The sequence below is a fragment of the Molothrus ater genome, chromosome 10, assembly GCF_012460135.2.
Source record: "Molothrus ater isolate BHLD 08-10-18 breed brown headed cowbird chromosome 10, BPBGC_Mater_1.1, whole genome shotgun sequence".
Lineage (NCBI taxonomy): Eukaryota > Metazoa > Chordata > Aves > Passeriformes > Icteridae > Molothrus > Molothrus ater.
The window spans coordinates 14979800-14991229 of record NC_050487.2 but is presented as its reverse complement, the minus strand read 5'-3'; the positions used below and the strand labels follow the sequence as shown (position 1 = coordinate 14991229).

The window sequence follows — 11430 nt, the reverse complement described above, 5'->3', positions numbered from 1 at the left end:
ATTTTGCCAGACCAGAGCTGGAAAAACAAACAAACAGGAAAAGTGCCTTTGACTCACTGCATTCCCGTTTCCTGGCTTCAGCGTGGCCCAGGCTGCCAGCAGGTCTCACTGGCAGAGCAGCATGGCCCAGGCAGCCCAGAGTCCTCTCCCTTCTTGGGGCACGTTTGCAGTGAGTCCTGCAATGCTGCATCCCCTGAGGCTGCTCCTTGGCCGTGCAGCAGAGCTGATTCACCAGGGTGGCCGTGGCCCTGGACACCCAGCAGGGCACAGGGACTGTCCCTCCTGCTCACCAAACTGCCTGGAGCAGGTCCATGCTATGGGAGCTACTGCACAGCTGGATGCACAGCAAGGCACAGGGACAGGCAGCCAAAAGCACACACACACACACACACACACACACACACACACACACACACTGTCCACACTGCTCCAGCAGGGAGAGGGGGCTGTGCTCTCAGATCTAAGGCAGGAAACCCCAAAGGCACAGGTACCATCATGAGACAGACTCCAAACTCCCCAGTCTCTCCATCTAATATTTGACTGAAGAAAGACAAAGACAGGCCCAGATGTGTTTAGTTTATTTTCCCTGGATTTAGACACAGCTCTGGCTAACCACCACAGGAACAAACCAAGCATGACCTGTGCCAGCCCCTGCACCTCTCCTTGCAGCAGAAGCAGCTGGTGGCACCCCTGGGAGGGCTGGGGCTGCACAGGGGCAGCTCTGCAGGATGCACTTGGGCAGTGGTGGTTGGGGGATGGCAGCACAGGCCCACATGGAAGGTGCAGCATTCAGAGTCAAGCCTTGGATGCAGCAGTGTGGTGCACATGGAGGGACCATGAAATGGGGGTCAGCTCTCCAAAGTGAACAGCTGCCCTCCCCTTCTTCTCCCCAGCTTTTCCTCTGCTGTTTTGAAAAGGGGGATGGAGTTAAGCATTTACAGAAGAGGCACTTAACCAGGGAAGGCTCTTCAAAGGCAGGAACCTGTGGGCAGTTCTTTGGGGATGAATCTTTTGAACAATCGATGAGGGAAGGGAGATAACAACAAAGGAATAAGCAATGCTGGTAGCTTTAGAATGGCCAGAGCCTTTTCCTCTGCAGATGCAGCACTGGAGGAGATGCAGCAAGTAACTCTTCCAACATTTTCTGGGTGGTAATAGTTCCCTCTTCCCAGTCTGGACATTTATTTTTCCAGATACAGAGTTTCCCTCTACCTTGCCCAGGAGCAACTTTTGAGGTCTCTACAGAAATCCTTGTCTACAGCCTTTGCAGCCAGTGACTGGATGGGAAGAGGGGGCTTCTGAGCCTGGGAAGTTTGAACAGGCACAAGCTACAGGAGTAAAGAGAAAAGACAATTCTCTGTGGCAGATTTTAAGTCCTGGGAATGCCAAAACTGGCAGAGGGGAGTAGAAAAGGACTGGTGAAAGTGCTAATGCAGCAGGGAGCTGAGCAAAGCAGCTCAAGGATGTGAACTGCAGCAAAGGTCCCTGTAGTGTTTTCTGGATAGATTGCAGCCTTGCAGTAATTTCAAGTGAAGATTGCTGAAACCTGCCTTTTAGGAACTGTGTTCCAGCAACAGAAGCAGCTCTTGGGTCAAAATAAAAGCTGCCCTTATGTCTGGGGCAGAAATCCTGTGATTCAGTGCCTGTTCTGACTGAGATAGGGGCTGCTCTGATCCCACACACAGGACTAAATTTAATGGTTGGGGAGGAATTATTTACTGGCTTAGCAGCAGTTACTTGACTACTTGCTTTCACTGCAACATCCTCAGGCTGGTCAGAACTCCTCTGAGCAAACAGATACTACCACACCATGAACATCTGCTGCTTCTGCACTGCCAGGATGGGAGGATGCAGCCAGGACATCCAGAGGGCAGAGCTACACCATCACCATCCAACACCATGGCACTGTAACTTCCTAAGCTGCTTTCCAACAGGGTCCCAGAAATTATGACTACAAACTCTGGGTTCTACCAGCAGCAGACTGGGCTGGAAGCTCAAATAATGCAGTGTGAAGCAGCATCCTTCAGTCCCAGGCCATCAGCAAGAGAAGGGACTGAACATGAGTGACAGACCCTATTTCACCAGAGTCAGCTGCAAATCACATCCCTTCACCCTCTGCACAGCTCATGGCCCTGCTCAGCAGCTGATTTCCAGAAACTCTGCTCAGAATTAATGCCCAAACACCAGCTTCACATGGCTACAGAGAGATCTCCATTTTTCTAGGACTTGGGTTTTCCTTTGTTTTTTCCCGTAAAAGGCGTATTTCAAATGGTGAGAGACAGTCATAACTCCAGTTTTTGTAGTCCAGTTTCCCCCAGCAGGAAGCAGGAGCAGGAAGACTGGTGCATTAGGACACCTGAGAATTTTCTCCAGCAGATGCTAAAAGAGAAGCAGCTACTTTTGGTTGAGAAAAAAAAAAAAAGGGTTCTACAAGGGGGTACAAGGGGGTAGAGTGGGCCTGAATGAGTCCTGAGAAGTACTAGAGAAAAACAGGGAATGCTGGAAGCGGAGGCAGCCCCACCAGGAGATGCTGGCACAGGGATGAGGGCTCCAGCAAAAGCTGTGCTAAACACAGAAGAGGCATTCCTGAAACTCCACAATCATATTAACCTGTTAATTTATACAGCATCTCTGTACAAAAATAGAAGGGTTCTAATAAGATTAACAATATTAAATAAATATTTAATAGAAAAAGTCTTTGGCCTAGTTCATAGCTCATCCTTTGGGTTGATGTTCATTTCACTGGGTCCTAGATGCTCCTGGTCCAACATTGCAATCACTTCATCTGCCTGGATTCGTTCCTGCAAGAGGGGAAGGGAAGAAATGGTAACAGCAGAGCTTCAGTGCCTGCTCCAGCTAATTCAGTGAGGCTCAGGCTGCTGGGAGGACACACAGCAAGGATTTTACCCCAGAACCAGCAGTGTAGGTGAGAGGATGGGGGAGAGCCTGGGGATTTGCTGGGCAAAATTAATCAAATCCCTTTCCACCTCAATGCCTGATTCCCTCCTCCCTGCAGGGCTGCAGTGGTTGGGGCAGAGCTGATGTTCTGTAGCAGCGGGACTCACAGAGCACTCTGAGCTGTGGATGGCTCTGCAGGAGTTCCCCATCCATCACGCTGCTGCCACTAGGTGTCAGAAATGGCCAGCCTAGCCCTGCACGGAGCCCTTCCACGCCCCACTCAGCACCGCAGCCCAGCACTGCACCCCACGGGCCAAGGGCAATGCGTGCCCAGGACCAGGAATGGCAGGAAAAACCTGCCCTGGGGCCAGCTCCTATCATGGGAGTGCTGCGGTGAGGGCTTAATGGGAGAAAAACAGATCGACTGGGAATAGAGAAAATAAGATGGTCCCGGCTCCTGTGGGATGCTGGGTATGCCCCAACTCCCCTCACACACGATGGAGGGACTCACCAGCTCTCTGTAGAGAGGGTCCAAGGTGAACCAGAGAGCCACAGCGCAGCGCTGGCCCTTGGTGACCGCCTTCACCCCGTGGGGGTTCTCGCCGCCCGACGAGAAGCTGATCATCCTCCCACACTTGGGCTTGATGGAGGCCTGCAGGGAAACAGCACAACAGGCTGGCAAGGGGCTGCACACGCTGGCCTGGCTGGGCTCACCACGCTCTGGGGCTTGGGACCTCACTGGGCATCCCTCTGCATCACCCCAGGACCTGGTGAGCTGCTCGGGGGGACATGTAGAGCTCTGGGCATGGCTGGCAAAATGTGTGGGGTAAATAGGGGGGTGTGAAGCTTGCTCCTGCTGTGCAGACATTGTGCAGAAAGGACATGATGGCATGGAGTCTCTGCAAAGCCTACAGGTGACCATCTAGAGCACAATGGGGCCATGGCATAACTCCAGGGAGGTCCAGGATAAGCCTGGCATGGCTATCAAATACCTCTTTCTTTCTTCTCTTGGCAGAGTCCCCAAGAGTCCTGCAGGACCTTGGGAGCAGAATTGCCAACCAAACCAACCCTCAGGCACTTAAGTAGACACAATCTACCCTCCAGCTTCTCCAGAGACCCCAGCATGGTGCCCAGACCTCTGTCCAACCACAGAGTGGGTGCCCAGATTCCTTAATGGCCCCAAACAGAGGTGAGGGCTCATGCCTGAGCCACATCCCTTCCAGCGTCTGATGTCCACCACCGTGACCCACTCTGGAACAAGAGACCTGGATCAGGCATTGCATCTGTGTGGAAACACCAGCTCATGTTTGACCATGAGATGGGGTGGCAGCTCAGCAGTCCTCCAGGCCAGGGACAACTACCAGCCATCCCTCTGCCTGCACTGGGGGAGAATTAGGGAGAGAATTAGGGGAGAATCCCTAATCCACAGGTTTACTGCTTGGCACGGCCTCTAGGAAGGGAGCAGATGGTCTGTGCACCTCTGCAGCAGGATTTTGTATTGGCTCTTTGCAAGGAGCCACAGGCTGCCCAGGGAAGCCTAGAGCCCTGAGCATGGAGTGCTGAGGAACAGCTTTTGGCCCACAGCACCAACTCACTGTCACAGTTTTGGCGTCCATCTCGGTGAAAATGAACTCGCCACCTTCAAAATCTGCGTTCATGTACAGGAGGGCACTGGGGAAGCAAGTGGGAAATCCCAGTTAGGGGAGCACTGGGGAGGTCAAGGCTGACCCCCCACCTCCTGGACAGATCCCACATTGCTCCATGAAGACATGGGTGGGGGACAGCCAGAGGGAGAGAGGTCCCTGGGGAGATTCCTTCCCTTCCTTCCTACCTGTAATCCCGAAAGGTGTAGGCAGGAGGTTCCTTCCAGCACTCGTTGGCTTCGGGGTCCAAGAGGCAATTGTCAGCATGGATGGGATGGCTCAAATCATTCCTGCGCTCCTGCTGGCCTAGGCAGGGCCATGTGGAGGAAGGGGGAAGGAGAAGGGATGGATGAGATGGGAATGCCATGCTCTATGGGGTCCCATCATGGGGTGGGAGCCTACCCTGGCCCCACTGCAGGTGGTGTTCACAGGTGAGAGGAGGAAAGGAATGGCTGGGGAGAAAAGGCAACATCTGAGGACTCAGATCTGCACAGCTCTGCCTGTTCCTGGCTGCAGGGAAGTGAAATGGAGAGCTGGGGCTGGGGTGGAAAGGAGAAGGGACAGACAAGAGGAGGCAAGAGAAAAGGGAGGAGAAAATAGGAAGAGTTGCAGATATGAAAACCAAGAGACATCCCAGAAATTACTTTTTTGGGGAACAGCAGTCCCACTTTTTGCTGCTGTGGGATGCTGACTTTGCCCAGCCCTTGGCCACCAATTTAAGCATTAAGCACAACAGAGCTGCTCTGAGCTCATAAAGCCCCCCTGGAGGGCTGAAGCCCTCCCAAGCTCCCTGCTCCTCACCGGAGAGGGCGGTGCGGCACACCAGGTGCGTGTAGGAGAAGTAGAGCGTGGAGTTGAGCTGGAAGTAGGACTGGACAATCCTGCGAGCCTTCTCACTGATGTCATAGAACAGCCGGGCACTCTTCAGGGGGACACGGCCCTCGTAGCCATACTGGGCAAGGAGAGGGGCAAAGGGAGGTCAGTGTCATGTGCACACTGGGAGGGAGGGCACAGGAGAGGAGGAAAAGGAGGAGGGAGCTGTACCTTGAGGGCTTTGAGGACAGTGGCTCCTTCAAATCTCTCATTCGGAGTGTGGGGGGAGGTTTTACCCCTGTAACCATCTCCAGCCAACATGATCCCCTGGAGAACAGGAATATAGATGAGGGGTGAACTGGTGTGTCAGGAGAGAGGGATCTGCAATGGAAGTACATGGCACCCTCTTCCCCAAATCCCCCAGGGCTGCATTCGCTGGGCCAGGTCAGTTGGGGTGGAAAGGGGCTGCAGCTCTCTGTGAGCACAGATGCAGGATATCAACCACCCACCTCCTACCTGGGTATGTTCAGCCCACCCTCAGTGCCTTGCCAAGCTCAGTTAATGGTGAATGAGAAGGCTCACCCAGACTTGTGGATGAACATCCTTTGGGTTGTTATAACATGGGGAAAGAGCTCTTTCTGCACAGGCTCTGTCCTGCAGCCCAGGATGGAGCAGCAGCTCCCGTGCTGCAGTTATGGGTGTGCACTGGGGACAAGCATCCACCTGCTCTCCACAGGCATCCTGCCCTCAGTTGCAACACTCAGCAAGGCATGAGCCCATGGTCTCCAGGGGCTGATCACACATCCAGGTGTCACACTCAGCCCAGGAACATTGCCCACTCACACTGGCCACCCTGTGCAGCTCCCGGCACTGCTCCTCCGAGATGACATTATCCAGCAGCACTCGCTGGGTGCCATTCAGCTGCTGAGAGTTGTAGACAAACTTCACATCGCTGTAGAGAAGAGGGCCCCCTGAGGAGAGACACAAAACCATCCTGCTGAACGTGCCCTGGCCTTGTTGACATCTTGTACAGAGGCTGGAGGCCAGCTGAAGCCACCCAGGTGTGCTGGCAGGCAAAGAGCTCCACAGCAGAGTGTGGCCTCCCTTCAGTCACAAAAGAAACAGAAGCAATGGGAACACAGGGAGATGAGATCAATTTGCTGCAGGAGCATCAGCATTTTTCTGCCTTCTCAACAGCTGCCTTTCAAATGCAGGGACCACAGCCTGGAAACACCAAACCCCAGTGGGACATAGGGAAAAATAGGGACAGTGGCTAACTTGGCTCTCCAGCCCAGCTGTCAACACCAGTGTAGGTTCCCATTGCATTTGTGCTGTGTGGATGCTGCTGGCTTGGCATGCAAAGCCACCCCCTGCAACTGTCATCAGTGTTTTTTGTCTGCCATACACAGAGAAAGCCTCACATGGTGCTGAGCTTGCAGCAAGCACTGCTCTCCTCTAAGAAGGAGGGCAGGGAGTGGGTGAGCCAGAGAACTCTCGGGATAATCCTCCTCCACTGAGGCAAAGGAGCTTCCATGGCTGTCCCTGCCATCCCTCACATCCTGCCTCTGAACTGCCTCCCTCTACCTGCAAGCTTTTTATGAGAGGTTTCAATCCATCCCCATCAAATCTGACTGATCCAAAAACCAGAGCAAGGCCCCTAAACCACCATCTTTTGAAGCCTCTTCCACACATCTCCTCAAAGAAAGAAAAGGAAAGAAATGGTAACAATAAAAGCCTAAACCAGATGTCTCTCCAGGAAAAAACTGAAATACATCTGAACTGTAAAGAAAATTACTTGTTGTCACAGACAAGCAATAAAATAGAGGAAACAGAGCTGCAGAGTTCCCCCCACCATGTGGCACAAGGAAACTTCTCTGTGACAATGCTCTTCTAACTTCTACTTTTCCTGTCTACTGAGTCAAAACTGTGTTCTTGGCAGGTCTCCTTGGCCTATGGAGGACACGTAAACCCCACAAGCCCTGTCATTAGTTCACAGCTTTATTTCTGAAGAGTTAGGTTTCTTGGAAATGGAAAATATGGGATGTTTCTGGTGTTCACTGTGCTGATTTTGTTGCTTGATAACCACACTTATTGCAAATGCAGCTGGATCAGAATGAGAATTCTCAAATCCAAACTCCTGGCATGCTCCAATACAGGGCTGAGTTCTCCAGCTCAGCTGCTCTTCCCCAGCCATAAGCACATGAGGGATGAACACAGAAGGCATTGCTCAACACTTCCAACATTTCTCCTGGTTCCTCCCAGGGAACAAGTGGGGCAGCTCTGTGCCATGGACACTGAACCCTTGTCCCACACTGACAGTGTGCTCCCACCTTGCCTCTGCCTGCTCTGAGTACCAGCACAGACAGACCTGTTTCCTGTGTCTGTGCTCTGTGAAAAACACCCCAGAGAAACTGAGGAATTCTTTGGACTTTTGGGAGAGAAGGAATTGGCAGAAAGGAGGAGGGGGGGAAGGGTAGAAGTACAGAAGAGTACAAAATTAAAATTCCTTTTCTCTTTCGGCCTTTTCTTTTTCCAAGTAAAAAGAGAGAAAGAAAAAAAAGACAACAGAAAAAGGCAGAAGCTGGATGGACAAAAATCCCAGTTCCTTTATGATGGATTCAGTTTTCTTTGTAAACAAAAACATTCTGCAAGTAAACCAGAATAAGAGCATAGAAAGAAATAAAAACAGAAAGAAGGACTCTGAAATTACTGGGTTATAAACAGCAAACAGGCCAACAAATATAATTCAACCAGCTCTTGGCTTAAGCAAGATCTTTGGTATCTTCCTGTGGTATTTGTCTATTTTATGTACAGCTAGAGAAGGGATAACAACACTCTGAACACAACACTGAGCAGCTGGACACAACTTGGGCTGGGGAAAGCTGTGAAATTCCCCAAAAAGAGCTACCACCCATTGCATTACAGGGAGGTTTAATTGCCTGCTGCTGTGGAGCTGGCTCACTAGAGACACAAGACACCTCCTGGCTTGAGACCCCTTTGTTTTGCAGCAAGGATTCTGCTTTGGTGCTTGGCTACAATATTGTTTTTCAAAATTGTTAAGGGGAAAAATCCTATCTTTAGTAGATGTTATGGTATTTTCTGTGGCTGCCGAAAATGTGCTGAAATCAGATGAAATGTCTGCTGACAGGCTTATAAACAAAGTGATTTCATGTGAGCTAAGACATGAAATCATAAGCTTAGTCTGCAAAGAGAAGTGGTTGCTAGTATGGTGAGATCCAGCACATTTAGCAAAGCATCAGGACAGGCTGCTTCCAGCACCCATCCTTCTGCAGCCTGGACAACAGGGAACACACTGATCTTAAAAGCACCTGGACAGAAAGCTACTGTTTGCAGGTTTGCTTTCCCCATGGTAAGGAAGACCCAGCTCCACATCTCAGGGCTCAGGGCTCTGTACTGAGTAGCCCAGCAGGTGGAAAAACAAGTCCAAGAGCACAGCAGAGCCCTGGGATCCACAGACCCAGAAATTCTGTGGCAGCACTGAAGACTTGTCTGTCTCTTAAACAAAACTTGAACTCCCTCAAATAGGAGTGGCCCTCACTGCCCAGTGGCCAGCCTTTGCAGTCTGAGGTCTCTAGCAACAGGAAAAAAGATCCCAGTTTTGTTGAGACATATTCACCAGCCTTACCCTCCTTCAGCTCTCGATCTGGCTTTGGCATGGGTTTCTTTGTCAGGGACAGCCGGGGCCCATCCTCGGGTTCACTGCTGATGCTTGATGGGACACTGAGGAGCAAAAGAGAAGAGGAACATCATGACTTTGGCCACAAGTTCTTCAGCTTGCACTTTTGCTCCCTTTGGAAACTAACACACAAAAACCCCAAGCAAATCAGTACTTTGTACAATGTAACAGCCATACAAGCTGAAGCCCTCACCCACCCCATCCTGTAGCAAACATTGCTTTTCTGGTAATGAGAGCTTCCACCAACAAATCTGACCAGCACCACTTGCTTCAGCTATCAAGTGCCCTCTAGACCATTGCTGGTTTTGAGGTACTCAACTAAAATAAGGTTCTTGTGGGAATGTTTGCAATGGCAAGGGCAAAGGGCACTAATTCAACCAGGATGGTGTGCTAGGTGGGTGGACACACCTGAGTGACAGGCTGGTAACCCACCATGATCCCACCATGGGGAATGGTGAAGCTGCAGCTCAGCTGTGGCTCACCTGTGCTCATCCTGGCGGGCGCCGTACCTGTTCCAGTAATTCTGTGGGAAAAGAGAGGACAAACTTCTTAATTTAATGCTCCAGCCAAAGCCAGGGCATTACCTGCTCTGCCTGACTCCCAGGGACATCAGCCAGCCTCTCTGGCTCCATCCCACCTAACTTTGGGGAATGGCCTGAGTTCACCACATTGAAAATGTCAACGGGGCTGTATGCGCCTCCCCTTCACCCCAGGAATGCCTCCTTTGCTTTGCCATCCCTGTTTTCCTACAGGGAACAAACCAGGCCAAGACCCAGCTCCCGAGTCAGCTACAGAGGGCTGGATTTACAGGAGAGGGGCAGGGGGAGCTGGTCCTAGAGCTGTGAGCTGCTGGCCCAGCACAGGCAGGCGTTACCGGCTCCGTGTAGGTGAATCCCAGGCCGGCCGCAGCCACCCGCAGGAGGTGGGACTCCAGCTTGTGCCGCCGCAGCAGCGCTCTGGCTTCCTGCAAGAGAAGGAGAACACGAGCAGTTGCACATGGCCAGCTTCTGCAAGACGGTGGCAATGCACCTCTGCTTCAGAGGTGCTTCATGCAATGCTGCTGGTTTCTTTAGGTTGAAGGATGCTTGGAGCAACCCCAGGCACAAGGCTGAGACACTCAATACACAACAGAGGGTGTTCAGCAACTCATTTAGGAAGCCTGAATCCCCAAAACATGTGTCCAAAGCTGGCAGAAATTCCTGAACACCTTGATGAGCCTCAAAATATCTGGGCAAAAGCTGGCTAGAGAAACCCCAGCTGCAGAATGAGGGCAAGTTCAGGCTGGTGGGGCAGGGACCCTGGCTGGGCTGTGCCTCAGTTCCCCCCATGGAGCCCATGGCCTGGCCCTGGGATGCACTCAGAGTGCTTGGATGGGGGCCACAAAGCATAGCCAGCTGGAAATTGTCCATCAGGCGGCTTTATTTTGAATGAAAAATCTGCAAACACTAGTATTTCTCCTAGAAAACTATTGTACAGAGTAAAAATAAATTCATTTTTTAACAGAAAACGTCAAAACACTGTAAACAATTAAATGTTTTTGTCAACTTCAGGTTTCTTTTCCTAAATTCATTGTGTGAGGGAAAACAACTGTTTTTCTTGTTTTCCTTTTTATAATTTTGCTTTTATTTTTTAGTACTTTACCAAGTTCACCTTGATTTGCCTGGAAGTCAAGGAATTCCCAAAGGAATGGAAAAACCAGTTCCTGCCAACACTTTATTTATGGTGCGAGGGGAATGACCTGGGATGGGATGGGATGGGATGGGATGGGATGGGATGGGATGGGATGGGATGGGATTGGATGGGATGAACTTCTGTATGGTGAGGAAGGCAGCCTCAGGGCCAGAGATAAGGGCTGCCCAGACTGGAGAGAAAGCCTGTCCTGCTGGGTGATGGAACACACACAGTTTGGTTATTTGACCCCAGCCTAACCCTGCGATAGCAGAGCTACTGCCTGCAGAACAGGCTGAGCTCTGAACTCCAAGCTAAGAGATTTGAGAGTAATGCTGAGATCTCAGCCTCCCCTGGGAAATATTTCTCAGCCCTGTCTGAAGAGATGCTGCCCTTTGCTTGGTGTTTCATTGCCTTCTTCTTCCGTGTGTCTGCCGGAGCACTGGGCAAGAGGAGGGTTTACACTGTTGGTCACTGCCCTCCCTGTTCTTGCTCGGGCTGTACTAGGCTGAAGTACCCACTTAAAGCAAATTCTGTCCACCAGTGTCTCCCCCACACCAGTGACTCTGAACTTGCACCCTGAAAATCACCAGCTCAGCATCATCAGCAAGCCCAGCACTTCTGCTTCTTTTTTTAAAGTGGTCCCACTGGGGGAAAGCTGCCAGGCTGCTTTTATTTCCACCAGGTTTTTTTGTTAAAGTGTCCCATCAA

The 11430-nt window shown here is 51.3% G+C and overlaps 1 protein-coding gene across 1 annotated transcript in view; it reads right to left on the bottom strand.

The window, feature by feature from the left end:
• Positions 1-561: 561 nt before the first annotated feature.
• P3H2 (prolyl 3-hydroxylase 2) overlaps positions 562-11430 on the bottom strand; it is a 64617-nt gene continuing 53748 nt past the window's right edge. The window contains exons 6-15 of the mRNA XM_036389111.2: positions 9926-10015; positions 9534-9574; positions 9001-9095; positions 6198-6325; positions 5586-5681; positions 5343-5493; positions 4730-4847; positions 4494-4569; positions 3410-3550; positions 562-2801 (exon numbers count right to left, since the gene is read on the bottom strand). Coding sequence (XP_036245004.1) covers positions 2709-2801; positions 3410-3550; positions 4494-4569; positions 4730-4847; positions 5343-5493; positions 5586-5681; positions 6198-6325; positions 9001-9095; positions 9534-9574; positions 9926-10015 — 1029 coding nt within the window. The 3' untranslated portion in view covers positions 562-2708. The remainder of the gene's footprint in view (positions 2802-3409; positions 3551-4493; positions 4570-4729; positions 4848-5342; positions 5494-5585; positions 5682-6197; positions 6326-9000; positions 9096-9533; positions 9575-9925; positions 10016-11430) is intronic.